Source organism: Gadus macrocephalus, chromosome 6, assembly GCF_031168955.1.
Source record: "Gadus macrocephalus chromosome 6, ASM3116895v1".
Taxonomy (NCBI): Eukaryota; Metazoa; Chordata; class Actinopteri; order Gadiformes; family Gadidae; genus Gadus; species Gadus macrocephalus.
Genome location: NC_082387.1, coordinates 17,588,826 through 17,614,103, shown reverse-complemented (window position 1 = coordinate 17,614,103; position 25,278 = coordinate 17,588,826). Strand labels below are relative to the sequence as shown.

Below are 25,278 nucleotides of genomic sequence, written 5' to 3'. Positions count from 1 at the left end.
TCGGTCCCTACCCTGCAGGTGTGGGGAGGCTGTGGAGAAGAATAAGCACTTGATCGGGCCGGACCAGAAGGAGTACCAACAGGAGCTGAAGAAGAACTACAACCGGCTGAGGGAGAACCTGAGGCCCATGTTGGAGAGGAAGATCCCGGAGCTCTATAAACCCATCATCAAGCCACGACTGGAGAACAGGTAACCTTTGCACAGGTAACACCGTTACCTGAGACACTCATCTCGGATCCAGCAGTCCTACTGTGTTTATAGCAGAACCTATGGGGGTGGACCTGAACGGTGGACCTGAACGGGGGACTGTTCAGCGCATGGGCAGTTATGTACCTATCAAGAGTAGATATTTGATTGAAGGGAAACTGATTTGCTGTGTCATTCTGTCTCCCCATCCCTACCTGCCTCCTTCTACCTTCGTTTACCCTCTCGCTGCTCTTCTCTTCTAAAGGGACTCCTTCAAACGGCTCAGTCTTCGCAGAACTCCAGAGGAAAACTCCTGAGATGTCACTGCTCACCAGAGAAAAGATCGAGAGAGTTATAGAGGGGGGAGAGGGATAGATGGAGAGAGAAAAAAGGGAAAGGAGAAGACAACACATGGATGAGTTGAAAGAGGACTGGAAAAAGAGGGAATCACTTTGGAAGGGGGTCGGAGCAGAGTCCGGGGAGAGTGGTGGTATTTGCAGCAGCAATTTAACTTCACTCTCAGGTCTAGTTTTGACTAGTTATTCAATTTTGCTGTCTTTATCAGTTCTTCGTTTTGACAGTATAATAACAAGGGGAAACTTGGGCCAACGGACGGAATTGGCTTTCTCATCCCAATTTGTAGCGATGCACTGTACATTGATACCTTCTGCTCCGAGCTGTCAAATATTTTTTGACGCAAATGCAGATGCAACCCCCATAATGCTGCAAACCCCTTTGCTTGGGTGATTCGAGTGGTGTGGAGTTGGACTCTGAGGTCCTTGCAGGCCCAGGGACTGCATATGTGCCAAGATTGCCAGTGGCTCATTCATGCACACATGCATGTCTGAGACACGCACGGATCTGTGTATTCAAAATTGTATAATAGAATATGAATTATTTTTGTCGTACTGAAGCCACTTTGTACCCAATCATGATAACAGATTATGGTATGTGATTAAAAGGCCTTTCGTTTTTTATTTCTTCTTGGTGGCTGCCAATTGCGGATGTTCCCATCAAAGAGGCAAACCTGTGAATGGTTTCGGTCACTGGAAAAATCTACAGGATTATGTCGTCAACAGCAGATTAGATTTATTTTCATGTTGGGCATATCTGCCAGTGTAGATAGTAGCGTTTAACTTATTCAGAGTTGTCTTATTTTGTCGTTTTTTTAAATGTGATACATATAATTTAGCTGAAGGTCTAAATTGAAATAGCTTATTTAGATCCACAATGTATCCATAGTGTAAATATATCAGAGGATTAAAAATTGTTTACTGAGGAATAAACGTTGTTCATTATTATTTTATTACGACTCATTTTAGAAGCAGTGCAGCAAATTATTTGAACGTTCTTCATCTTCCACGATCAATATGCACTTACTTAAAGGGGACCTATTATGCTTTTTCGACTTTTATGACCTATAAACGTTGTTATAATGATTGATAGTCATGTTTAACCATACTTAAGTGTCAAATAATGACATACATGCATTTCGACGTATTCCCTGCTGACAGTCTGGGGTGGCTGTGCAGAGCGCTAAACACTCGGGACAACGTTTGCGATTCACTTGTTCACATTTCCGGGAAATCATCTACGTAGAGCCACGCCCCCATATGCCTGGTCAAATCTGCCCGCGCGCGCGCTTCAAGGAAGGTAACCAATCACAACGGAGTTGGGTTGGCAGGAGGGGGGCGAGGGGGCGGAGAAGGACGAAACCGAGCGTTGACAGAGAATGCTGAAAGCGCCCAGATTTCCCGAAAATCTACATCGTTTTTTGTGTATGGTTAAGCATGACTATCAATCATTATAACAACGTTTATAGGTCATAAAAGTCGAAAAAGCATAATAGGTCCCCTTTAAAATACTTGGTGCGACATTTAAACTGTTTGCTTTTTATTGATGAGGTTAGAAAATCCTCCCAAATAGATTCTGCAACTCCAAAAAATAGGCAGTTGGTAACTGTGGCAACTTTTAGACAATTAAGAAAGGCCCCATGATGAAAATGTATATTGTCCCTATTAGGAATTCCATGATGTGTTATGTTTTATTTTGTATGTGTTTTAGTCCTGTCATATTGTATTAACCTAATGTGGAATTGTAATTCCTTGTTATGCACATGTCATGGTCATGCACTTGAATAAAACAATGTGCCCTCCTTGCGTTTGATAATTTATCCAATGTTTTTACATCACATTAATGTTTAGTCTTATTCTATGTACACTTGCCCCCATAGATGGTATTTTTTTCCCTCTTTGGCCACTGGTGTGAAGAGGAAATGAGGGTAGATGGTCTATTCAACCATCATGGAGTACACCAATGAATGTAAGGATTGATACCTAGGGCTAGGCAGTTTGCCCAAGGATGTTTACCTCGACTGCTGACACTGGGTTGTTGCCCAATCCTATAATCAATACTGTAAAAAAACTTTAGTTTTCGGATGTTTTGTGAACGACATTTCCTCTTCCTCAAATCCGACCCATATTCTAATATACTTCTACGACGTGACCACATATTAAAAGGTTCGCAATGATTTTACTGAACTACAAATGAGATGTGTAATGTACTACAATAAGCTGGCGTCGCATCACGAGTGACGACATAAAGAGTTGCCTTGAGCATGCGGGAAGCAGGTCGGTAGGTACCAATCGGTCCATGGTCAGTAGGCCTACATTTCATTCACAGTGAGCGTTCTGTTTGTGGACGTAGCGAGGTTTTCAAATTATTACGTTACACTAGACTCTTTAGATTGTGAGAATCGTAATAAATAAGTACTTTGACCATACCGTTCAGGCAGCTGCGTTCGTGCCCTTAACTTTTACATATCGAAAGATATTAGTTTTGGTGTTTAATCTGGTTAATTAACATATTTTTCAGGTGGCTTGTATAACGGTTGAATGGTTAACGTTGGGCCCCAATTAGCTTGGTGGCAAGTTGAAGTTATTCATTAAAATAGGATAATTTCTTCGATTGAAACTTTATTACCTTTTTCCCTGATGGGCATAAGGCATCTAAGGACGCAGACGTGTTACATGCGGGGCAGGCTCTTTACTCTGTTGAAGGTTTTTAATTAAACACAACTTATCTTTTAAATATGTGCAGCTGCCCTGGCCAAACTGACAGGAACTGATAGTAAATAGTAATTGCAACTCTCTGTTGCCAACTTGCCAGGCATCGCTTGTGTGCCCGCTGCGGGCTAGAGAGACGTTTTGACTGTAGAAACTATAGCAAGTTATTTGTACGATTTGGCTTTGGTGTGAGTTGCTTGGTAGTGGAAGGTCATGACTCATATCTTAACAAGCAGTTTCCATGCTTTTACCCGACATCGGGTGTGTGTCCACACATTGTTTTGATATAATGATTCAGCTAGCTTTAACATAAGGCTTCTGACAGATTGGCCAACACGTGTTATAATAGAACCCAAAAATATAGCTTCCAGATATTTGAAAAAATAATATTTTTGCACTGATATCATGTGAGAAAGAACCAACAGGTGTACCTGCAATAGAGGACTCTGCAGTTTCAAGTTATATTTGGACGGAATAAATCTTTACAACTTTAAGTACAATTATAACGTTAAATACTTGGACAAAATATAGCATTGTAAATTAAATGGTTTTTTATAAGTGCGGTCCTGGGACTGCGGTCCTGAAACTGCAGCCTCCTATATTGCAGCATCATACTGTTAAAGGTCCCATGGCATGAACATTTAACTTTATGAAGTTTTCTAACATTAATATGAGTTCTTGGGGAACTAGCCTGCCTATGGTCCCCCAGTAGCTAGAAATTACGTTAGATGCAAAACGAGCAATAGCTATCCTGCTCTGCCTTTGAAAAAACAAAGCTCAGACGCGCAGATTTGGAATTTATCCCTGTATGTCGTCATACGGGAACATGTTACCTCCCCATTTCTCTGCTTTGCCAAATGAGCTGCGACCGTGCGAGCACCGTGTGTGTGTGTGTGTGTGTGTGTGTGTGAATACACACAATGAAACGCTGGTTAGGGTGGCTGCTGAAGTGTTGTACACTTCGTTATTTGGATTACTGTTCTGCTGTTGGTGTTATGGCGCGTAACACGTCGGGTTCTCTGACGTCTCTGGTATTTCCACAGCGAGACTCGATCGTAGAGGGGGATATATAAGCCATGGTTGAGAAGGAATTGGGGGGGGAAAGGTACTTTGGCTTTGACTCCCTAAGGTACATGAACCACAACATGGAGGAGAAACGTATTGACCGCGATTGTTCCCCGCCGGAGCCCCGCTGCCCGCTGTTGAGGCACCAATGCCTCAGCAGCGGGCAGCAGGCAGCCCCGAGGCACCACTGCCCCATGGCGGCGGTGGAGTCTCGTGATGGGGGTGCCTCGCGGCAGCGGGCAGCAGGGCTCCGGCGGGAAACAATCACGGGCAACAATCACGGGCAACAATCCCTTTCTTCTCCATGTCGCGGTTCAGTCTACATCAGATTGAAGTGGAAGAACCAGAGACGTCGGAGAACCAGTCGTTTGAGATTCATATTATTGTCTGGAGGCGCACACTGCTTTTGGCCGTGATAATATATATTATATGATATAGATCTCTAATATGATATTATTTAGATATAGAGCTCCAGGACTCCCGTCGGAGCACCCAAAGTGTTCTAGGATATTTACAGAACACGGCCAAAACGCCTCGCTATTGCGATACATCCACTGTAAACACGAGCGCATGGTACCGTGGCCACAAGCTGCTCAAGGCCACACCCCCACCCTCCACCTTGACCCGCCTCTAATAAACGGCACGTTTGTGGAAAGCTCATTGTGGGACTGGCTCATGGTGGCTGTTATTCTGCACCAAGGCTGAATTTCTTCACCGTATTCAAATACTGTATTAAGGGCCCACTAACACCTATATATATATATGCATCCATAAAGTAGCATGCCATGGGACTTTTAACAGAGACAGCGATCTCTAAGCATATCGTTATAAGGCAGTGTGACGTCAACTTTACTTTAACGTGTGAACAGATGCATGCTGATGCAGATATTTCTTTGCTTAGAGGCCAGCCAATTACAGTTAACCGTATGGAGCCTGATGGGGACCAAGACACAGATGACCTTCCGCTTCGAGCAAACGCCAACCAAATACGAGTGAGACACTATGTGCTGGACCTGACAGTACAGCTTCACAACAAGGTTATCGCTGGTAGCATAGCTTTATTCCTGGAACCTGTTGTAGAAGCTACAGATGGAGCTGGAGTCGGGTTGCGACAGACTGACATGGCCAGGTCACCGTGCGAAGGATACATGGATTCATCTGAGGCTTTGGTGTCCGGAGAAAGCACGGTGAATGAATCAGCATCTATGTCTAACTGCGGCACAAGGGCTGGACCAATACCAGAAACCAGCCCTTTATCTGTAGGAACATCACTGGAAAGCACAAGCGATGATGGGGACTTCACTCTGGTGCTGGACTGCTGTGATCTCGACATATTGCAAGTGGAGGAGTTGGACGTCACCTCCGTGCCTTCCATGTCCAACCTTTTAGAGGAGGTCAGAGACCATCACCCTCGAGACCGCTCGGCGGCCATGCTTCAGAGACTGGTCTCCATGCCTTCTGCTCATTGGAGACGACAGCACCAGCTGTTCTCAGAGTGCAGTGGTGCCCCCGGTACTCCAGAAGCAGGCCCAGTGGAGTTCCACACGGACCGTTGGAGCCTGCGGGTGAAGAAGAGGGGCATTACCAGCCCGGTCAATTTCCCACGGGGCCTGAGAGTCTCTTATGAGACCAGACCAGCGGGTCGGTCCATCAGGTGGACCCAAGACCAGGATAAGAGGTCTGTTACAATAATGCAATAAACACTGATGGAAAACCATGACAAAATTATATGGTGATTGGGCATCTGGCAACTATAGGGTTAATTGGTTTCGATGAATATGTTGAGGTGCCATAACTGACCTGTCACACCAGCTCACCATCCCTATAACTGGGTGAAGCGTCCAACGCTGGGTGAATTCTGCTTCTCAGTGAGAGGAGCCCAAGATTGTAAGCTGCTCCTGTCAAACTCCTCCCTCACTCTTGGTGTGGGAAGAGGTGCAGTTGAAGCATAATTGGTAGTTCAGTACTTATACATTTACATAATATATACCAACAAATTATAATATATATATATATATATATATACCATTATGTGCTTGAGTGAGTATTTCATGTGATGTTATGGGATGTTTTAAAACGACATATTTATATTTATACTCATTATGAGCTTGAGTGATTGTGTCATGTGATGTTATGTGATATTTTATGTTTTTAATTCACAAAGGAACATGCTGCAGGATAATAGATGTCGTTATGCATTAGTGTAAAGTCTGTTGGCCAAGGAAATAACAGTTGTTTACACCTTGTTTACCCCTTCCAGGGTTTGTGTTTATACTGCAGGCTCCCCCATCAACAATAGAGCCCTCTTCCCCTGCCAAGAGCCGCCTGTTGCCATGTCTACATGGCAGGCTAGAGTCCGGGCCCCTGGCGAGTGTGTGGTTTTGATGAGTGGGGAGAACGTAGCCCTCCCCATTAAGGATGGGGAGACAGGTAATCCACTCATTCCAATCAACAAGCTTAACTTTATTTATACACCCCATAACTTTATGTACACAGCACTTACAGTGGAAAAATACATGTGATGCAACACTCTTCACGATAGGAAGAGGGTAATGCTAACCTTTTGGTAAGTAGGTCAGAATAGCAGCATTCCATCATTTTTCTCCCTTCTGGGTGCACTGACTGTGGCCTGAGGATCTAAATGATCTACCAGTAAACTGTAAGAATGTTGGAAAAGTAATGATTGTGCATTTAGGGACTTCATTTTTTTTTAAGCATATTGAAGTATTCCATAACTGGGGAAGGAAGCCAGCATCGGACAAACCATAATGGCGTAGATGACTGATCCATTGGCTTTGTAGAGGGATCAAAAAGCAGTGTATTGGACTAATCCATCCTGCTGGAAATAAAAAATTGGCAAAAGCTTCTCTGTGTCACCTTGAGTGAGAAAAGGTCAGACCCTGACAAATGACCATGACAGATACTGTTCTGTGGATGACTAAAGACTGGCCGGTGACTTCTATGAGTGCTCCCTTTTTTGGAATTTGCTTTATCTCTGGATAATTTTGGACCGCACCTACCGTTTTGTTTCCCCCTCTCACTTGTCCTTCATCTTCCTCCTCTCGTGTTTTTTCCACTCCTCCTTATCTAACTTCCCATTCTTCATTCAAACCCTTCCTTTCCCCGGCCCTCCCATACACAGGCCTCCTAATCTGGGACTACTACGTCACAATGCCCATGCCTGCCTCCACCTTTACTTTGGCGGTGGGCTGCTGGCGTAGAGCCATAGCAGAACCTCACACCGCCTCCTGGAGTGCGGGCGAGGCTTCAGTGAGTGAGTACAGCGGAGTACCGGCCAACACCGATGCCGAGCCCAGGGCAGGATCCCAGACCGGGCCCATGTCTAGACCTGGGAGCTCAACCAGGCAAGTAATAAAGGGGTTCCCACTCAACGTTGGCAGGAATTATATTAATTTCCCTGAGTTATTGCCCCCCCACCCCCTTCGGTTCTTCCCTTATGATCTCCTCCTCTCCAGACTGTCGTTAACCCCCACTTGGCCCCAGTGCATTCCATAGCAGTACTTTTCCCTTCACCGTACCAAAATTAGGACAGGTGAAGCAAGGGTGGGGGATCGGTATTCACACTCAATCACAGGCGTTGACACTTTTTTGGAGGGAAGTTTCAAACTGATTTATCTTTCTCTCAGGTGGATGGAGGCGGTGCGCATTCTTTTGATTGTGAAGTTAATTGAGCGGATGGTATTACCTATGTCTGCATGCCGCGGTTAGAGAAAACAAGAATCTAATAACAGGCAATCAAACCCAATGCTGTGTAGGATCCGCGCCTTAATGTCTTAAATGGACGCTTCGGTCGGGTTAAGTAGAGGCTCATTTAGTCTATTAGGTGTGGGTTGTATGGTGGGCCAAGCATTGGACCTCTTTGTCCTGTGGTTTTGGCTTGGGCCGCGGTGTTCTCCCCTCCGCTGCCCCGCAGGTTGGCCAGGCCGCCACTGGGTTTCCAGTAATCCCCCCCCCTTCCCCACATGGTTTTCCCGCAGCAGCGGCCCAGCTATGGCCTTTTGCTGGGCCCCAGGAATCTCCTGCCACAAGGAAGGCCTTTATTTTCAATGAATGGCTGGAAGGAAAGTTGGAGCGCTCTCTGAACCTCTGGAACAGCGCTCAAGGCGGAGTAAAAAAGGAGCGGGATATTGGAGTTGAAGGGAATGGAACTCCGTGTCGCCACCTTCATATTTCTGCGCTCACGGCGGTTTGCCCCAGTGACGTTCGTGTTCACATTTTCCATCGCTCTGGTTTCCATACCTTATGCACAGACAGGGGACGGATAGTCCTTGCCACCGAAACCACTGCATATCCTTTTTCAAGAATATGCAGCCATTCAAGTATTCTTCATTAACGACGATTCGAAAGGCCATTGCCCCCATTTAATTTATTAACTTTTTGTTGACGTGCTACAGTGGCGTGCCAACTGGCCGTTCATCCTCTCCGTCCGAGACTGGCCCTGAGAGCGGGCGCCACACTGGAACGTGTCACTCAGCCGCGGTCGATGGCGGCGTCTGCTGTTCCCATAGCGACTACCCTTGCCGTTTCAACGAACGGTCAGCTTGGACTCAACGGGTGGTCCCGCATCGCGTGTTTGCCCCCGCCTGTCTGCTGCAGAAAGCCAGGGTGATTGTGAACCTCAACCTCAACTTCCCACATAGCGCATGCTTGGCCAGATGAGTTTTAGTCAACTCGATACTGGGATATACAGTATATATAAACACGTGTATCATTGTCATTTTAAGGTACAGTAATACCTTTAATGTATTGTTTTGATTGATCACATTCAAAGTATCAGTAATGTAGATATTGAAGTAGATATATAGCATAAATAAGTGAATAAATAATTCCTAAATATTGTACATTCATAGTTATTAAATTCAGCTAATCTACTATGACTTCCTGAAATCGATAATATCCCCCCCCCAAAAAATCGAAACTATCCTATCCTCCCATATACGTGACGGGATGCTTCTGTTGTTGTTCCCCCTCAGCTGGGGGTCCTTGCTTTGCTGCCGCAGTGCTTGGCTGCAGCTCACGCGGTCCTGGGGGTCCACCCCTTCCCACGTCTGGACGTCCTCATCGTCCCTGAAGGGTTCTCTAGCCTGGGCATGGCCAGGTAAGAATGGGCGTAAAGCAGTGCAATACGTGTGTGGAAGCTGGTTAGCTTTCAGGTTTGGCTGGAAGAACCTGAAGTGGATTCATGTCATGGGCCCTTTTTTTGTTTGTTTTTCTATCAAAATGAAACAAGAGCTGACCGTTGACGTCATGCAACTCACTTTACTCTCCCTCTTCATAACACAGTATGATCTTCTTATTTAGGGTATAACAGTCCAATTTTAATCCTCTCAAGGCTTTAACCTTCTCTAATCTTAGCCAGTAAGCCCAGTAAGCCTGGGTTTCAGCTCTATTCTCTGACCTCCCTGTGGCAGGGTAAGGGGGCACACAAATACCCAGAAATAATGTCTGGTCTGATCCCGAGAACTAACTGGATTGTCTCACTTTCACTTGTGTGTTGGATGGTGTTCCCCACCGAGGGGCCTTTGATCAGGGTGGCGCTGAACCTCGGATTACTCCGGGGGAACTAAAATAATGGAAACCACAAGTGAAACTCGAGCCAATACGGAAATCTACTTTTCAGCTCTCAGCGCATATTTTATATATTTTTAGTTGGATTATTTTTGCTGCCCTTTAAGGAGCCGCTCCATTCTGTATTCCACTCCTTTTCATTAATTTTTCCATTTTATTATCCCTCCTTCTCCTTTGTTTTGATTCCCCAAAACTCTTTCCTCCAACCGTCCTTCTTCCATTTTTCCAAACCTCTGGCCATTCGTTGTTCATAAAAAAGACTCTCCCATCTCATATGGCTTCTGTTTCTCGTCCTACCCATTGCGTTCCCCGACTGCACCTCAACTCTCCCTCCATCCTTTATTCCATCGCCAAACCCCGCCTCCCCACCTTCCCCCTCTCCCGTTTTATTAAATTGGTTTTAATATACCCTGCGTGCCTGAGACTGTGCCGTCTCTATCATGGGGGCCAAACCTAACAGCTCTCAGTCTTAAAATCATCTTTCCAAACGAGCTGACCGAAAAAAAACCCAACCCAGAGAGCAGAGAGCCGGACCAACTGCGGGCACCGACACACTGGCTCTCTGAGCTTATCAATACACTGCTGTGTTACATACTGTGTACCACACACCGGGAAGGCTTGACGTGGTCTGCAGGTGGGCCACACACGTACACACACACACACACGCAGGCAGGCAAGAGAGCGAGCGTGTGTGTGTGTGTGTGTGTGTGTGTGTGTGTGTGTGTGTGTGTGTGTGTGTGTGTGTGTGTGTGTGTGTGTGTGTGTGTGTTTGTGTGTCGGGCAAAATGAGTGTGTATACGAGTACGGGAGAACCAGAATGTGACTAATGCCTCGTTTCCCCCGAGCAGAGCGGCTCGGTTCGGTGCGGCTCAGTCCGCTTATATTGGCGTCTGAACACATCAATGGTTTCTCCCACAAACCCCCTGATGGTCGTTCCCACCCCCTTGTCCTCTCTTGGCCCTGCTACCCAGCTCTCACTCTGCCATTACTCTCCTCTCTCCAACTGTCCCCTCTCTCCTACTCCCCTCCCTTAGGTTTTTTCTACACATCCACATCTGTCCAGCTTGGCCTTGAGTTCATCAGCCATGCTCTTGGCCGCACTCTCTTCATAGGCATCATGTGATCAGCCTCACCATTTGTCCCCCTCTCTGCCCACCACTCATGGCCTATTGTTACGGCTGTCTGCTATCAGAGGTTAGCTGCAGCCTCCCAAACCACAAATTGTGCTCGTCTCCCACCCATCACATCGTGAAACAGAGAAAAGCATACATGTAATATAAATGAACTGTATTGCAGATGACATATTCAAATGACTGCACATATGATTGAAATTGATTCTTCAGCAACCGGTTATTAAGAGAAATAGCGTCTGGTCTCTTAACTTGGGATGATAGAGTAAACCAAGGGGTCCGTGAAGGGGATCGCTGAACACGGTCTTCTAATATCTGCAATATTCAGGCACAGTATCTCCTTTATCTCTTACACACACTCTATCCCTCCCTCTCTCTTTTCTTTGTTTTTCTCATCCCTTTTTCCTCTTCATCTTTTTTTTATTCCTCCCTTGTGCCGCTCTGTCTCTAGTGAAATGTTTCCTAGCGGACAGGATATGAGTAATATCTGAATATGCATCCGACATGGAGTTTACCCTGGGGTACAGAGCGACACTGCATCAATGGCCAGAGGGGGACAGCTTGGTCGAATTATAGACCTGACCCTGGCATATATATAGACAAAGATCTCTTTTGATGGAAATGATGTGTTGGGGATGAAAAACATGTACTTTTTCCTATTTTTCCGTGTATTTCATACCATCCTTTCTTCCTGTGGGTGTCAGTTTGACTGGGGCCTTCTTTCGGTTCTTTAGTCATTAGTCCTGGGAACTTAATCATCTGTATATTTGGGCTACTTACACCCCTGCAGTTGGAAATGACAGAGTAGAGATTCAGCATATTAACTCCCTTTGGTTGTCTCTCCACGGATCTCAACTCTTGCCTGGCACGCCCCTCTCTCAATGCGGTTGGTCGACTGTACTGACTGCTTACATGCTGCTCCCAGGCTGCTTCCGGACTTCTGCCAAGCTGCTTCTGAGGGAGTATACGTGGGCCGCGCCACTGGCAAGATAGTTGGGGGCAGGTCATCTAGAACCAGAGCTGTAGATGGAGATGAGAGGGAGCGAGACATTGAGGACGTTAGAAGTGGTGGGAGGGGAATGGGGGATGAGGGATGTGGGGGGGGGGGGGTCCCAACTGGCCAGCAGACCCCCAGGATGTGGGAGAGGATGTGCGGATTAATTCCGGCAACAAAAGCCATTAGCCTCTGGAAGGACTTCAGAGACGGGCGCTATTTAATCTGCAGATTGGGAAGTATGCGGGGCCCTGTCCTTGGCTGGTAGCCGAGCTCACCCTCACGCTGCACTGCCCCGATGCCAGCGGCAGCAGTGTAGGGGCAAGCAGCCGTGGCACACAGACATGGGGCTCCGGTAGCCTGATAAAGGTATGGGAGGGGAGGGGAAGTGTAGGGACGTTCAGGGTGGTGTAAAGTTTATATACCTAGATACGAAGGGAGAGGGAGGAATGGTGTTGGTGTGTATTGGGGGGGGGGGGGGAATGACAGTGTGTGTGTGTGTGTGTGTGTGTGTGTGTGTGTGTGTGTGTGTGTGTGTGTGTGTGTGTGTGTGTGTGTGTGTGTGTGTGTGTGTGTGTGTGTGTGTGTGTGTGTGTGTGTGAGAGAGAGAGATGGGGGGGGGGGGGGGGGGGGGGGAGAATGAGTGTGTGGGTGCAGGAAAACAAAGATAAAAGTCAAGTCAAGTAAGGGCAGGTCTGGGCGCAAAGGGCTTTGCTGCAAACGCTTCTCACACCAGCTAATAGTCCACAAGGCCAGAACTAGTAGGGGCATGAAAGAAAAGTGATCCAACTGCATTGGTTCATCAAATTTGTTCAAGACCCATTCCAAAGTTATACGGTTATTGTTCGCCGTGATAACGAATGCCATTAACTCAGCCAGATATGCTTTTCACCTAACAGATGAGCATGATTATGGAACAGGCATGATTCCGAGACAAGAACAAGTAATTTAAACCATGATAAAATGTGCTTTTGTTTTCCTTACATGTGGGCCCTGACAGGCGGTCTGTGTACCCCTTGTTCTGTTGACAAATGGTCTTTGTCCCCGTATTACCATGAGTGTCCAAAAGAGCCAGTGGAATGTGGTCAAGTGCTGGCAGAACATGTCTACTGTTGACGACATTCAGGATGAGTTACTTTGCGTCAAGAAGGAGAAAAAAAACTTAAAAAACCAAACAAAAAGAGGACAGATAGAGGGGGACGATATAGAGATACAGAAGATGCCATTAAGGGAGGATGGGGGTTGGAACAAGGTTTTGAGGAGGAAGACATGGATGTGATTTTAAAGGGTTAGCCCCTTGGATATAAGTGTGATGAACAATGAGCGCAGCAGGGGAAAGCCCCTTGAGTTTTAAAAACATCTCATCTAGACCAGGTCATTGTCCCTTGAGTGGCTGAAGGACATGGGATTGTTGTTAAAGCAAGGCGCCAAATTCACTAGAATTGTGCTTTAAGTGGTTGTTAAGGAAGGCTTCTGGAGAACATAGAGTTGTATATGTGTATGTCTGCAATGTTTAGGTACTTTCCAGGGGGATACGTGTGTGCGTGAGTAAGCTACCTTTTAGCATATTTTCAGTTTAAATCTTATTTTTCGATTGTGATCTCGTCCGGCCACGCCATTTTGATTCCGGCAGGAAGGGCACTCATGCCGTTCCCCATCCCCCCCCGGCCCCCCTAACCCTTTTGAAGCCAATATCAATGCGTCGCTAAGGAACAGACTCGGGGACAAAGCGGAGATTTGCTTTCTCCCCGCCACGTGACCAAATAAAGGCATTTCAGACGCCCCTGGAGAGAGCGGTGTAGCTTTCCGCCGTTTTTTGTTGGGAAATGACAGAGTGTTGACACAGGCCTTGTGCTGCACTTGTGGGGCAGAATGTTTGTTCTGCTTCAACACAGCCAGGGCACAACCCTGTGCTTGTTCCTACAAGACGGATAAGCATACACCTTATTAAAATAATAAGTCTCGTTATGCGACGGAACATTCTGTCAGGGATGAACCGCTGATGACCCTTGGAAATCCCCCAAGATGTGCTCTTAATGTTGCTGCTTTTTTTAACTTCTGGTTTGATTTACAAACTTGGATCACCCCCTCGCTCACTTGCCCACTTGCCAACTGACTTTCTCATGCTTATGCTTAGTTCTCAGTGTGTATTCTTGCAGTGTTTCTGGCTTCCTTCTTCACCATTGATATCCGGGCACAGCAAAACAACCAAACAGCACAAACAGAATCATACAAACATGTTAAGAGCATATTTCTTTTTTTTTTATAATAATAATGCTTTTTATATGTTTATTTGCAAAAATATATTTATTCCTTCAAGTTGTTCAAATTGAGAGTTTGGACCCATGAAAAATGAACATCTGCTGAATGGACCCATAATTATCAGCTAGTTAAACCAGTAGTCTTTACTGGCAAACGATGGAGCTGTATAACTGTCAAGAGACACTACAAGACTTATGCCTGCTGTACACCTGCTGACCTTTTGTAGTGGTGGAGGATTTTCAGCTTGACTTCAGATAACTGCATAGTTTGTTTATGGGCTAGCAGGAAGTTACCGTCACCAGGAGTCCCCGTTGGGGAGTGGTAGGAAGCTGCAGGGGGCTACCCTTTCAGTGCCTCCGAGCCGCTCCCTGGAGGTCCCTCGTATATCAAGTGAGGTGCCGCTCAACTTGGGTGATAAAAGGTAATGAAACGGAAAAAAAACACCCATTGCATGTTGACCCCCTCTCTGCCAAAAACAACCCACAACATTTAGATTCTCGTTTGAACCAGATTTGTTATCTGGACTTTCTCTTTATAGGATAGCGATCCACAAATTCAGCGTGAACATCATAGCGCTCCTTTGCCTTATTGTGAAAATAACACCTCTGCATCTTTGCCCGATAACCCTCCTGCACTCCATGCACGCCATCTCTATTTCCTCCCTCCATACTAGGAACCCCCTCCGCCCTTTTACCCAGACTCCTCTGCTGTCCCCTGCGACTTCTCTACCTTCCTTGTCTCCTCTCTGCAGTCTAATCTCCCAAGTAACCCTAGACGTGTGCGACACAGACTGGTGCTTCTCCCAGTGTGTGTGTGTGTGCGTGCATGCATTTGCGTGTGCGCAAATGTGTGTGTGTGTGTGTGTCGGGCCCAGGAGACGGCAGTTAATCACGTCAAGCATGGGGTGTTTCTTTCTTTTCTGTCTTAAATTAATCTCTCTCTCTCTCTCTCTCTCTCTCTCTCTCTCTCTCTCTCTCTGGACAGAGGTTTTCTAAAGAGACTGAGAATAGAGAGAGAAGAGGAGGGGCTAGCAGGGGCGGGCAGGGGGGGGAGCATCGGGAGGTTACCACTTCATCCTCCTGGTTCCCCTTGAAAGGACGTTTGGCAAGAAGGCAGTACTTGAACTTTACCCTCACTGGCGCACACACCCACAAACCAAAAGAGCAGCTGACAGGTAATAGTTGAATGAGAGGAAAACAAGGGGCTTTGCAATCGGCCTACAGGGGAGCCTCGTGTATCCATTGTAAATAATGACCGCTAACGTGATTGTGTGTCGTTTCTTCATATATCCTTTGAATCGAAGCCGCCTAAAGTGAGCGCTCGCTGGCAGCAGCTGCCATACGGTGCTGAGTTTAACCGTGATACCGGCCCTGGTTAGTGCCATAACTCTAAATTAGGCGCTGTGGCAGGACAGGCATGACACTGCAACCCCCCCCCCCCCCCCCGACCCCATACTACTGGCTAATGGATGAAACCACAAGGCCCATTACATGCTGTGATGGATGGGTCCATTGTATTTTGGAGGGGATAATGCCGCTATTATTGTATACTATGTGTATCCGGGTGTGTGTGTGTCAGTGTGTGTGTGTGCATGTGAGAACGATTGTTTTCCTGTGTGTCTGTTTTGTGTGTGTCTGTTTTGTGTGTGTGTGTGTGTGTGTGTGTGTGTGTGTGTGTGTGTGTGTGTGTGTGTGTGTGTGTGTGTGTGTGTGTGTGTGTGTGTGTGTGTGTGTGTGTGTGTGTGTGTGTGTGGCTGCAGAATCCCCCATCCGAAGCGCGGGGGTAATTTCATTTGGCCGCGGAAAGCCAGACGGCCTAATGTCCGTGGGACCTCTGCGCTGAACCGACCAAAATGAGACATTTGAAGCAAAAGTTCGGTGAAGTGTTTGGTGGTAATGCTTCCGATGTCTGGCTTTTGCTTTTAGCCTGGGGAGTGGGGGGAGGGGGGGGTGTTGGGCTGGGGTGCTAAGCTATTAGACCCTGGATCAGAACGGTTACAGTCACACTGTGCCCGCCTCCTCGCAGGTCCTGCTTCTGATTTATTTCATGCTTTTAGGCCTTTCCTGACCTTTTTGCCGTTTACTCATACCAAGACATGCAGTAGAATCACTGCTAGAGAAAATCTGAAACCCTTAGTAGGATTCTTTGCTCCTTTTGTACGTTGCTTGCCAGGATGCATTCCTTTTGTCTTAAGAATACAGCGATTTCTGGAGTCTTCTACTGCTCCACAATCAGCCAATAGTGTTTTTTTTGGCCTTATGAACCACGGCATTCTTTACCCTCAGATTGTCTTCTTTCGTTGCATTTGCGATCATAGTGCTAGATTTCGTTATAATTCACATGCATTTGTGAAATAAATATATACATTTTGTTTTACATATATATGATATGCAGTACATGTCTATATATCATAGGCCCATTTTACCTAAATATAAGGTCAAATTAGCCTATGAGAGGAAGCGGGATGAGATGGCACATACTATGTGTGCAGCCCTTTCCTTGATGTGTGTGTTTTTACTTTTATTTTTTAACCTTTCTAAATCTGACCAATTGTACTGCACTCTTTCTAACCAATCCGTTACCTTCAAATGCTGCCCTCCAGTGACGAACAGTATCAATTCCAAATCTCCACTCTCTCTCCCATTATATAACTGCAACAGATATATTTATTACCTTGAAGGTACGACCGTAAAATAATCTTTTCAAGACACCTTCTTGGATCTTTTTGTCTTCCAGGGGTTAGCCAATAAGCTAATCTTTCCCTGCACAGGGACGGATGAATACAGCCTGCATGCCAATAGCAGCACCAAGGCAGGAATGTGGGTGACTTCACACAAATGTCATGTAGACACCCCGTCAAGGTTAATAAAGTTATTCATGAGAATCCGAGCACTGCGCTAGACTTCATGACATCATACGTAACGCTGGAGGGCCAATTGATTCCCCGTTACCAGCGGCGACCGAGTGTAGAGCAGAGGTGCTGAGGGACGCTGACACCGGCCTCAGACGTGTTGCGATAACGGGGGGTAAAATGTAGGGAGCTTAACGTCGCAGTAACAAGCAGATTATGGGGCTCCACAATGGCATGAAAACAATGTTATGCAAATGAGCTTTGTGATAATCATCCCGTCCCCGATGGCAAGACGACCGTGGTATAGTCATAACCTTTCCCATAAAAAGCCGACCTGTTTATCAGCCCCCCCCCCCACACACACACACACACACACACACACACACACACACACACACACACACACACACACACACACACACACACACACACACACACACACACACACACACACACACACACACACACACACACACAACACCACCTATCTCTCGGAGACAAGGCCCCAGATGTGGGGCCTTGTCTCCGACAGATTGGTGGTGTTGTGTGGGTCAGGAAGGACACGTTGCACCAGAGTGATGACTATGTTGTCGTGTGTTGCTGCGATGGGTGGTGGTGACGTCGTTTTTGCCCCGGTACTGGTATCGCATCGTGCCATGCCGCACAACATCCGGTCATGATTCTGCAGCATCATGAACTACACACACACACAGGCGCACATGCACGCATGCCCTTTGGATGAAAGTGCCTTGTGAAAATAGGAGTAAATAGTGTGTAGGGTTTCTGTTTGGGTTTCTTTATGGCGCTGTAGGTGCATGTATGCTTCCTTATTGTGTCTGAATTTGCGACTGTAAAGTGTTTTGTAAATGTTTGTGCATCCCTGTGCAGGGGTGCATGTGTGTGCGCTCCCTCTTGTATATTAAGCAGCATCGGCGGAAGCCTGCTCTCATGGCTGGTGCGTTTGTGTCTCGTTTCCACCGGCTCATCCGGCTCAGTCCACAATTGAATACAGGCCCTGCAGACTGATTGTATAGTGATTTTATAGGCCCATTATGTTTCCACGGTGATCATGTCATCTTCATTTCCAGCCTTTGTTTATCTTGGCTGCTCTAACAAGCCAATTCCCCCTGAGGCGATCAATAAATAGCAATGTATCTATCGTGTGTGTGTGTGTGTGTGTGTGTGTGTGTGTGTGTGTGTGTGTGGCTCTCAGGAGGAGCAATGCTGAGGGGTTGAAAAATATGTCAATACATTGTAGCACAATACACAAGCAACCATGGTGCTAACTAAACCAAGTCTCCCAATATCTATTCACATTAAAAACACCTTCAATCAGATGCCCAGGCTGGGTTTCAATTACTTGGAATCTCCCCTTAATATGTAGCGATTCCTGAGAAGTATGTTTTAAGAGGTCAAGGGGGGACTCCCGGTTTTAAGAGGAAGTAGGAGGTAGTGTAAGGCCTGTAAGAAAAATCCTTACTAGGTTTATTGTATTGGTTCAATATTTGAGAGTATCCAATCAGGCTGTGTGGCTTTTAATTGATAAATGGTCAACTTTGAGTTTTTTTTTCTTCTTGACAGTTCGCAGTGTGTACATGATACCAGACATATCCTTTGGAACATTTGATTAAAGTCTGCAATTAAGGAAGGTATCAAGGTTGTACGATCCCTTTAGCATCTTGGACACAGCCTTTATATCCTAAAGCCAAAAGGAAAAGTAGATTCTTCAAAAGATATACTTCAAAGTGAAAGGGCTAATCAATAACGAGTTGGGCCAGGCCACTCGTTGCCATAAAAAGAGCCAGTTGACATTATTTGACAGGTGAGACATGCTTGCTCATTGCCGGACAAATTCCAAATATTTTGAGTCTGTTCAGACTACCCGACTCCAACAATATAAAAAAACAGGCTCTGTTTGAAGCAATACAAGGAGTGGCGCTTTGTGTTTAAACAAACTCTTGGTGGACTTTTAAGACGTTGTTACTTTGCTTGCACTCTTTGCTCCCATACTTAATAATAATAATAATACATTTAATTTAGAGGCGCCTTTCAAGACACCCAAGGTCACCTTACAGAGCATATAGTCATCATTCAAAACTATGTAAAACAGACTAGGAATAAAAGGAAAACAGAGGTTAAACATGAATAATAATAATAATTAATAACACTCAAAGACGCCTAAGGTGAAGTGGGGACCTCACTAACCACCACCAATATGTAGCACCCACTTACTTGCCTTCGTATTCAGACGCGAAAAAGCCCGCCCTCTTCCCTTAACAAAAATACTGCACCCAGCGGTGTGTGCGTGTCTGTTTGTGTGTGTGTGTGTGTGTGTGTGTGTGTGTGTGTGTGTGTGTGTGTGTGTGTGTGTGTGTGTGTGTGTGTGTGTGTGTGTGTGTGTGTGTGTGTGTGTGTGTGTGTGTGTGTGTGTGTGTGTGTGTGTGTGTGCGTGCGTGCGTGCGTGCGTGCGTGCGTGCGCATGTGTGTGCATGCCTGTGTGGAGAAAGTGAGTCTGTATTATTAAAAAGCGATATCTAGGGCGATTAGTAATGATTGCCTCAGGCCAGTGCCAAAGTGGTTGAAATTCAAGACGTGGAGAGACCGTAGTTCAATAGCAGTTATGCCTCTTTGATTACAATCAACTCAGATATTTCTCCCTGGGATACTTATTTCCAGCCTCTGATGCCATGCACTGAGCAGCGTGTGGGTGAGGTGCTCCCTTCCCCTGACGGGCCCCTGTACATGTGATCAGGCCCTACATGGTGTGGCATTTGGCCTGGGCCCCGGGGGCCCCTGTCTGGGAGCCTCGCGCTGATCTGCAGCCAAGCTGGAATGCCAGACATTTGAAGTCAGACTCGCTGAATAAGAATGGAGACGGAGTGCTGGTCAGGAGTTTGCTGAGATAGAGCCCTGTGTTCTGAAATAGGCCACGCCACGGTGTGTCTGTGTCTGGGCGGCTGACCGCAGGCCAGCGCCGCGGCAACCTGCTGCCTGGACGTCTCTAAACAGAAAAGACTGTCCTTGGTTTCCGCATGGTTTGCTCACGTGTGTGTGTGTGTGTGTGTGTGTGTGTGTGTGTGTGTGTGTGTGTGTGTGTGTGTGTGTGTGTGTGTGTGTGTGTGTGTGTGTGTGTGTGTGTGTGTGTGTGTGTGTGTGTGTGTGTGTGAGGGGCGGCTCCCTGGGGATCAGTGTAGTCTATAGGTAGGTGTGTTTATGTGCTCAGTTCTGCCGTCCACAGCCTATGGTGGTCTGAGTTCAAGCCTGGAGGATAATCATACATTGGAAAGAAAACCTAAAGCCGTAAAAGTCACAATCTAAAACCAAACTCTCTATTTCAGTCTCTCACAGATGGACGGACGGACGGAAAGGCAGGCAGACGTTGTCTCATTGCACTTCTCACTCATGCTTACGCTGTCTTTTTCCATTTCCTGACTCCCTCTTTTTCATCACCGTACCTTCAGCTCATCGTGTCATTTCCTTCTTCGCTTTTCCCGCCGCCTGAACCATTTATGCAATTGCACACACACACACACACACTCTTCTCTTCTCTTTCTCTCTCTGTCCGTCTGTCTTTATGTCCGACTGTCTGTCTCTCTCTCTCTCTCTCTCTCTCTCTCTCTCTCTCTCTCTCTCTCTCTCTCTCTCTCTCTCTCTCTCTCTCTCTCTCTCTCTCTCTCTCTCTCTCTCTCTCTCTCTCTCTCTCTCTCTCTCTCTCTCTATCTCATGGGGCTTTTTTAGTGGTGCAGATCTGAAATTTGGGATGTCAATTACAGTCCTATGATAGGGCCACTGCTGCATTATGCATGGAGGAGTCCCACCGGGGAGGGGAGATGGCCTACAGCCAGGAGGGATGGGTGCAAGGATGGAGGGATGAATAATGGATACTGGGAGAGAGCGGAACACTTCTTCAACCGATGTCTCACCTCCACATCTGTCCAGTTACCCTGGATGATTTGGGAGGAGAGGGGGGGGGGTGTTATTCTACAACAAATTGGCAGATATTTTATATCAAGGGGCAGATTTGAGGGGAATACAGAGGTCTGATCTGAGACTTCATCTTTAAGATCCCTGCTCTTAAAGATCCCTGATCTTTAAAGTGACATTTTTCTGGCTAAGTAATGGGTCGTATTTATACTTTTGGTTGGTGTCTGGTGAGTCAGGCTGATATTGCTGCAGCCCAGTGTTTTTCCTTGTGTGGGGAGATCCTGGAGGAAGGTCAAACAAGTACAGTCCCTTGCTTTGTTTAGTTTTTCCAAAAACAGTTAAACGGGGACCATCAGATGGATGTGTCTGGTGTGCATGTGTCTGTTGTGCATGTGCCTGAGTCTGTGCAGGGCTTTGCTGTCCCTCCGTGTTTTAGTGTTTGTGTTGGGTGTTGTTGTAAATGCAATGACATCTTGATGGCATGACACTATTTGTCACCGTAGTTATGGACCCCCCACACATACACACCTCACCCAGAGGGCCATGTGCACGCGCTATCACTGAAAGGCATCCTTTGTGTGTGTCTCTGTCTCTGTCTCTGTCTCTGTCTCTCTGTCTCTGTCTCTGTCTCTGTCTCTCTCTCTCTCTCTCTCTCTCTCTCTCTCTAACACTCACGCACAGGCCCAAACACATGGGCACTGTTGAAACGGACAACAAAGGCGTGCTTATCCAGTTGTGGACCAATAAGATCACGCTATAAAGAAACGAATAAAGCTAATGTTAGCATCCCTTGCTCCGGCGGGAACCTTTGTTTGGGAAATCAGGAGAAACACAGGATTAGATTTGTGTGGGGTGCTGTCTTTGAAATAAGTGTCCACAGGGCCCTATTGTATGATGTTGACATGTGCTTGAATAAGGATTACAGGCCCGCCTTCTATCTGATAAAACAGGCTGTGGGGAAATATAAACTAGTTGTATTGTTTAGATATCCCATTTGTTTCTGCTCTGAAATGAGCTGTTTGGCACACCCAGAGTAGACATGCATATTTGCTCGCTGCTTTCCGGCATAATTTACTTAGCTTGTATCCATAATTGGGTTATGGAAAAGTATGAAAATAACTCCTCTGTCACTGTGTGTTTTAAGATGATAATCTCTTCCCGAACAGATCAGCATGCTGTATTGTTGCTGTGTGTTACCTAAATGGCTATGTAATGATGATTGATGCTTTTAGGAAGAGAATGTCCTTTCAAAGGTTGTAAGAGTCTAAAGTACTCAGTTTTAAAACAACTTTGGACTGACCTGGTCACTGGTTATCATTTATATAACGAATGAGAAAGAGCCACACTGTGGAAATACTATGTTAGAGTCTGTGAAATATTAATTCTACAAAAGGTTAAACTAAATTAGACCTGTTACTGCCACTGGGCCAGTTTATTATTCAATAGTCAACTACGCCATTGGTTTATTATGCCTTTATTTATTTATTTATTTATTTATATATATATATATATATAATGTGTGTGTATGTGTGTGTATATATGTGTGTGTGTGTGTATATATATATATATGTGTGTGTCTGTATAGATATATATGTGTGTATAATATATATATGTATATATATATACATATATATATGTCTATACTGCAGGCAACACTGAAATCCTGCTGAACCCGCACCTTCCATAGTACATATCTATGTTGTACCGGCCATTGAGGAATGCTTGCTTTAGTTTCAAAATCTATTGTGTAGCTTGACCTAGAATCTATGTGTACCTGTTGACATGCCTGTCTCTGTCTCTCACAATGCGTTACCCCTCTCAACACTTTAGGAGCCTTTAAAACACAATGTGGTCGTCCAGACAAACGGAACACTCATCTTGTCCTCGTCTGTCTCTCATTTGATGACTGATAGACAGAGGCTGGTCGGAATGCTAGCGCTGGAGACGGCGTGTCAAACAACCGGGACTTAGTCAGGTGCTGTTATATGAGCACGGCCAGCACGAAGCCATTCATTTACACCTCTCTGACCCGGCCCCTATTCTTCTGTCAAAGAATAGCCTGCCTGCCTCACACAGACAGACACACACACACACACACACACATGCACACTGGGGCCCCTCAGGGCACGCACAGGTTACATAAGATAGGGGCCAAGGAATGCTTCAGAAAAGTCTTCAGCCATGACTTTGGCTTTTGAGCTGCGATTGGCCCCTTTCTCTGCCTCTGTTGTCTCAGGTTCACAAAAGGAAACTCCCACGCCCCTCCCCCTCTCAGGTCTGATTTGCACACTGCGGTCGGGTGATTTTTTTTTACAGTGTTTGCAGTAGTTGAGATCAACGATGAACCGCACCAATTTTCCGAAATGTATGAATATTTGTATGCAGATTTAGTTGCATTACTCTTCTAATGTAGTTGAGAATTTAAATAACAAATCCTTGGCACAAACTCTATTGGGGAAGCTTTAGTAGCCTCTTCAAACCTCAAAGACCTCGAGACAAAGAGATTTCTTAAGGAAGAAAAATAACAACATATTGGATATTGTACAGGCTATTTTAATGAGGGAATAGAGCAAATGAGCCCTTTACTTCATCCAATATTTAAAAGGTCACATTTAATAATCATTATATCATGTTGTATTTTCCCGGTCCACCATGCTATGCTATACTATACTATTGGCTCACGGCAGGTTGTCTCAGACTTCTGACCCTTGTCCTCGTTGGCCTTTAGATAACCGTCCATCATCACACAAACCTCACACAAACTTTGGCTATTTAAATGAAAGCCAAGGCAAAATATTACCTCTGTGGAAACAGGAATATATTGAATCATTCACATAGCATCCCTTAGCACTTAACACTTCTGCTAATGCCAAGTTTTCAACCACATCCATAAGCAGGATCCTTCATGTTCAATGCATACCGCTGAAGGCCAGATGCCCTATGAACTGCAGTGTTTCCTCATTAAAGGAGGACTAAATGGAGGCGTGTGCTTATGTGGGTTGCTGTGATCAATTTGATGTATGGGAGAAAGTGTGTGCTTATCAGAGGTCTGTCAAGTTATCTTCCCTGTCACCGTCTCCGCTGTTCTGATGACTTAAGCAACCAGCATATTTCCAACAATGAAGTCAATTTTATTGCAGCTGGCTGAGAACGAGGTATTCCTTTGCAGAGGGACTTGTTCAAGACTAAATGCGGGATTTGCTTTGGTCACTGAGCATTCAATTAGTTAAAAACAGAGGGGTGTCCAAAAAGGGAAGTGCCGAAAAGGGAACTTGGAGAGTTATCCTTTTGTTTGTTTTCTCCGCAATCATGAAATTTCGTTCTTATGAGCTTGTCAAACTCCTGACCGCTTTTCGGGATAATATTCTTGATTCTCATAATCATTTGTAATAATGGTCCATTGGCTCTACATGTTAGGTTCCATTACTTTACTGTGTATAGCACTTTCATATCTCTCTTTACTCCTGCCTCCCCCCTATTGTAGTATACCATGACCTTATTACAAACCCTGGCGCAAACCCTGGGATAAGTTTCCTCCCCGAAGTACACAACATACAACAGCAGCAGGCTTTGTAGCTCGGCCTGGAAATGTCAGAAAATCATAAAAAGGGCTTCTCTGAGATTGAATCGGGCTCTATAGTTCTTATTCTGTCATGATGAAGATGCGCTCTATTATGCTTTGAGGGTTTCTCCTCGTTTGAGAACATTGGTTTGGAAGTTTTGAATCCTGAATGGAATGGTGTGTAGTGTGAGTGCAGGGAACGGTGGACTCTTGCTCAATGATCGCATAGTGCAGGTAGGGCTGACAAGATGGCTTTATTAGTAAGCTCTCCATGCTAAACTTCCTCTCTCTCTCTCCATTTTCCCCCCTCTCCCTCCTTCCCCCCTCTCTCCTTTTGAGATGGAAAAGGGATAGGCTGCCACCTCCCAAACACTTTGGTGCCAAGACACACACACACACACACACACACACACACACACACACACACACACACACACACACACACACACACACACACACACACACACACACACACACACACACACACACACACACACACACACACACACCCCAATTGAGGGAAGAATCATTAATGTGTGCAGAGTCATGAAAACGCACACATATTACCACAGTCATGCACGCGTGCAAGCATTTGTCATTTGTGGCGCCATACAGGCTGTATTCTTCATTGTAATAACAGACTGAGAACC

At 45.8% G+C, this 25,278-nt stretch overlaps 1 protein-coding gene and 1 long non-coding RNA gene across 2 annotated transcripts in view; one reads left to right on the top strand and one right to left on the bottom strand.

Annotated features, from left to right (window-relative positions):
- Positions 1–2,773: 2,773 nt before the first annotated feature.
- aopep (aminopeptidase O (putative)) overlaps positions 2,774–25,278 on the top strand; it is a 75,050-nt gene continuing 52,545 nt past the window's right edge. The window contains 6 exon segments of the mRNA XM_060054626.1: positions 2,774–2,824; positions 5,235–5,994; positions 6,577–6,746; positions 7,459–7,681; positions 8,732–8,942; positions 9,311–9,435. Of these exon segments, the coding sequence (XP_059910609.1) occupies positions 5,243–5,994; positions 6,577–6,746; positions 7,459–7,681; positions 8,732–8,942; positions 9,311–9,435 (1,481 nt within the window). The 5' untranslated portion in view covers positions 2,774–2,824; positions 5,235–5,242.
- On the bottom strand, positions 5,355–6,523 carry LOC132459836 (uncharacterized). The gene is made up of 2 exons (XR_009526308.1): positions 6,117–6,523; positions 5,355–5,875 (listed from the first exon to the last, which is right to left on the bottom strand). It is a non-coding gene; the product is annotated as an uncharacterized LOC132459836 (long non-coding RNA).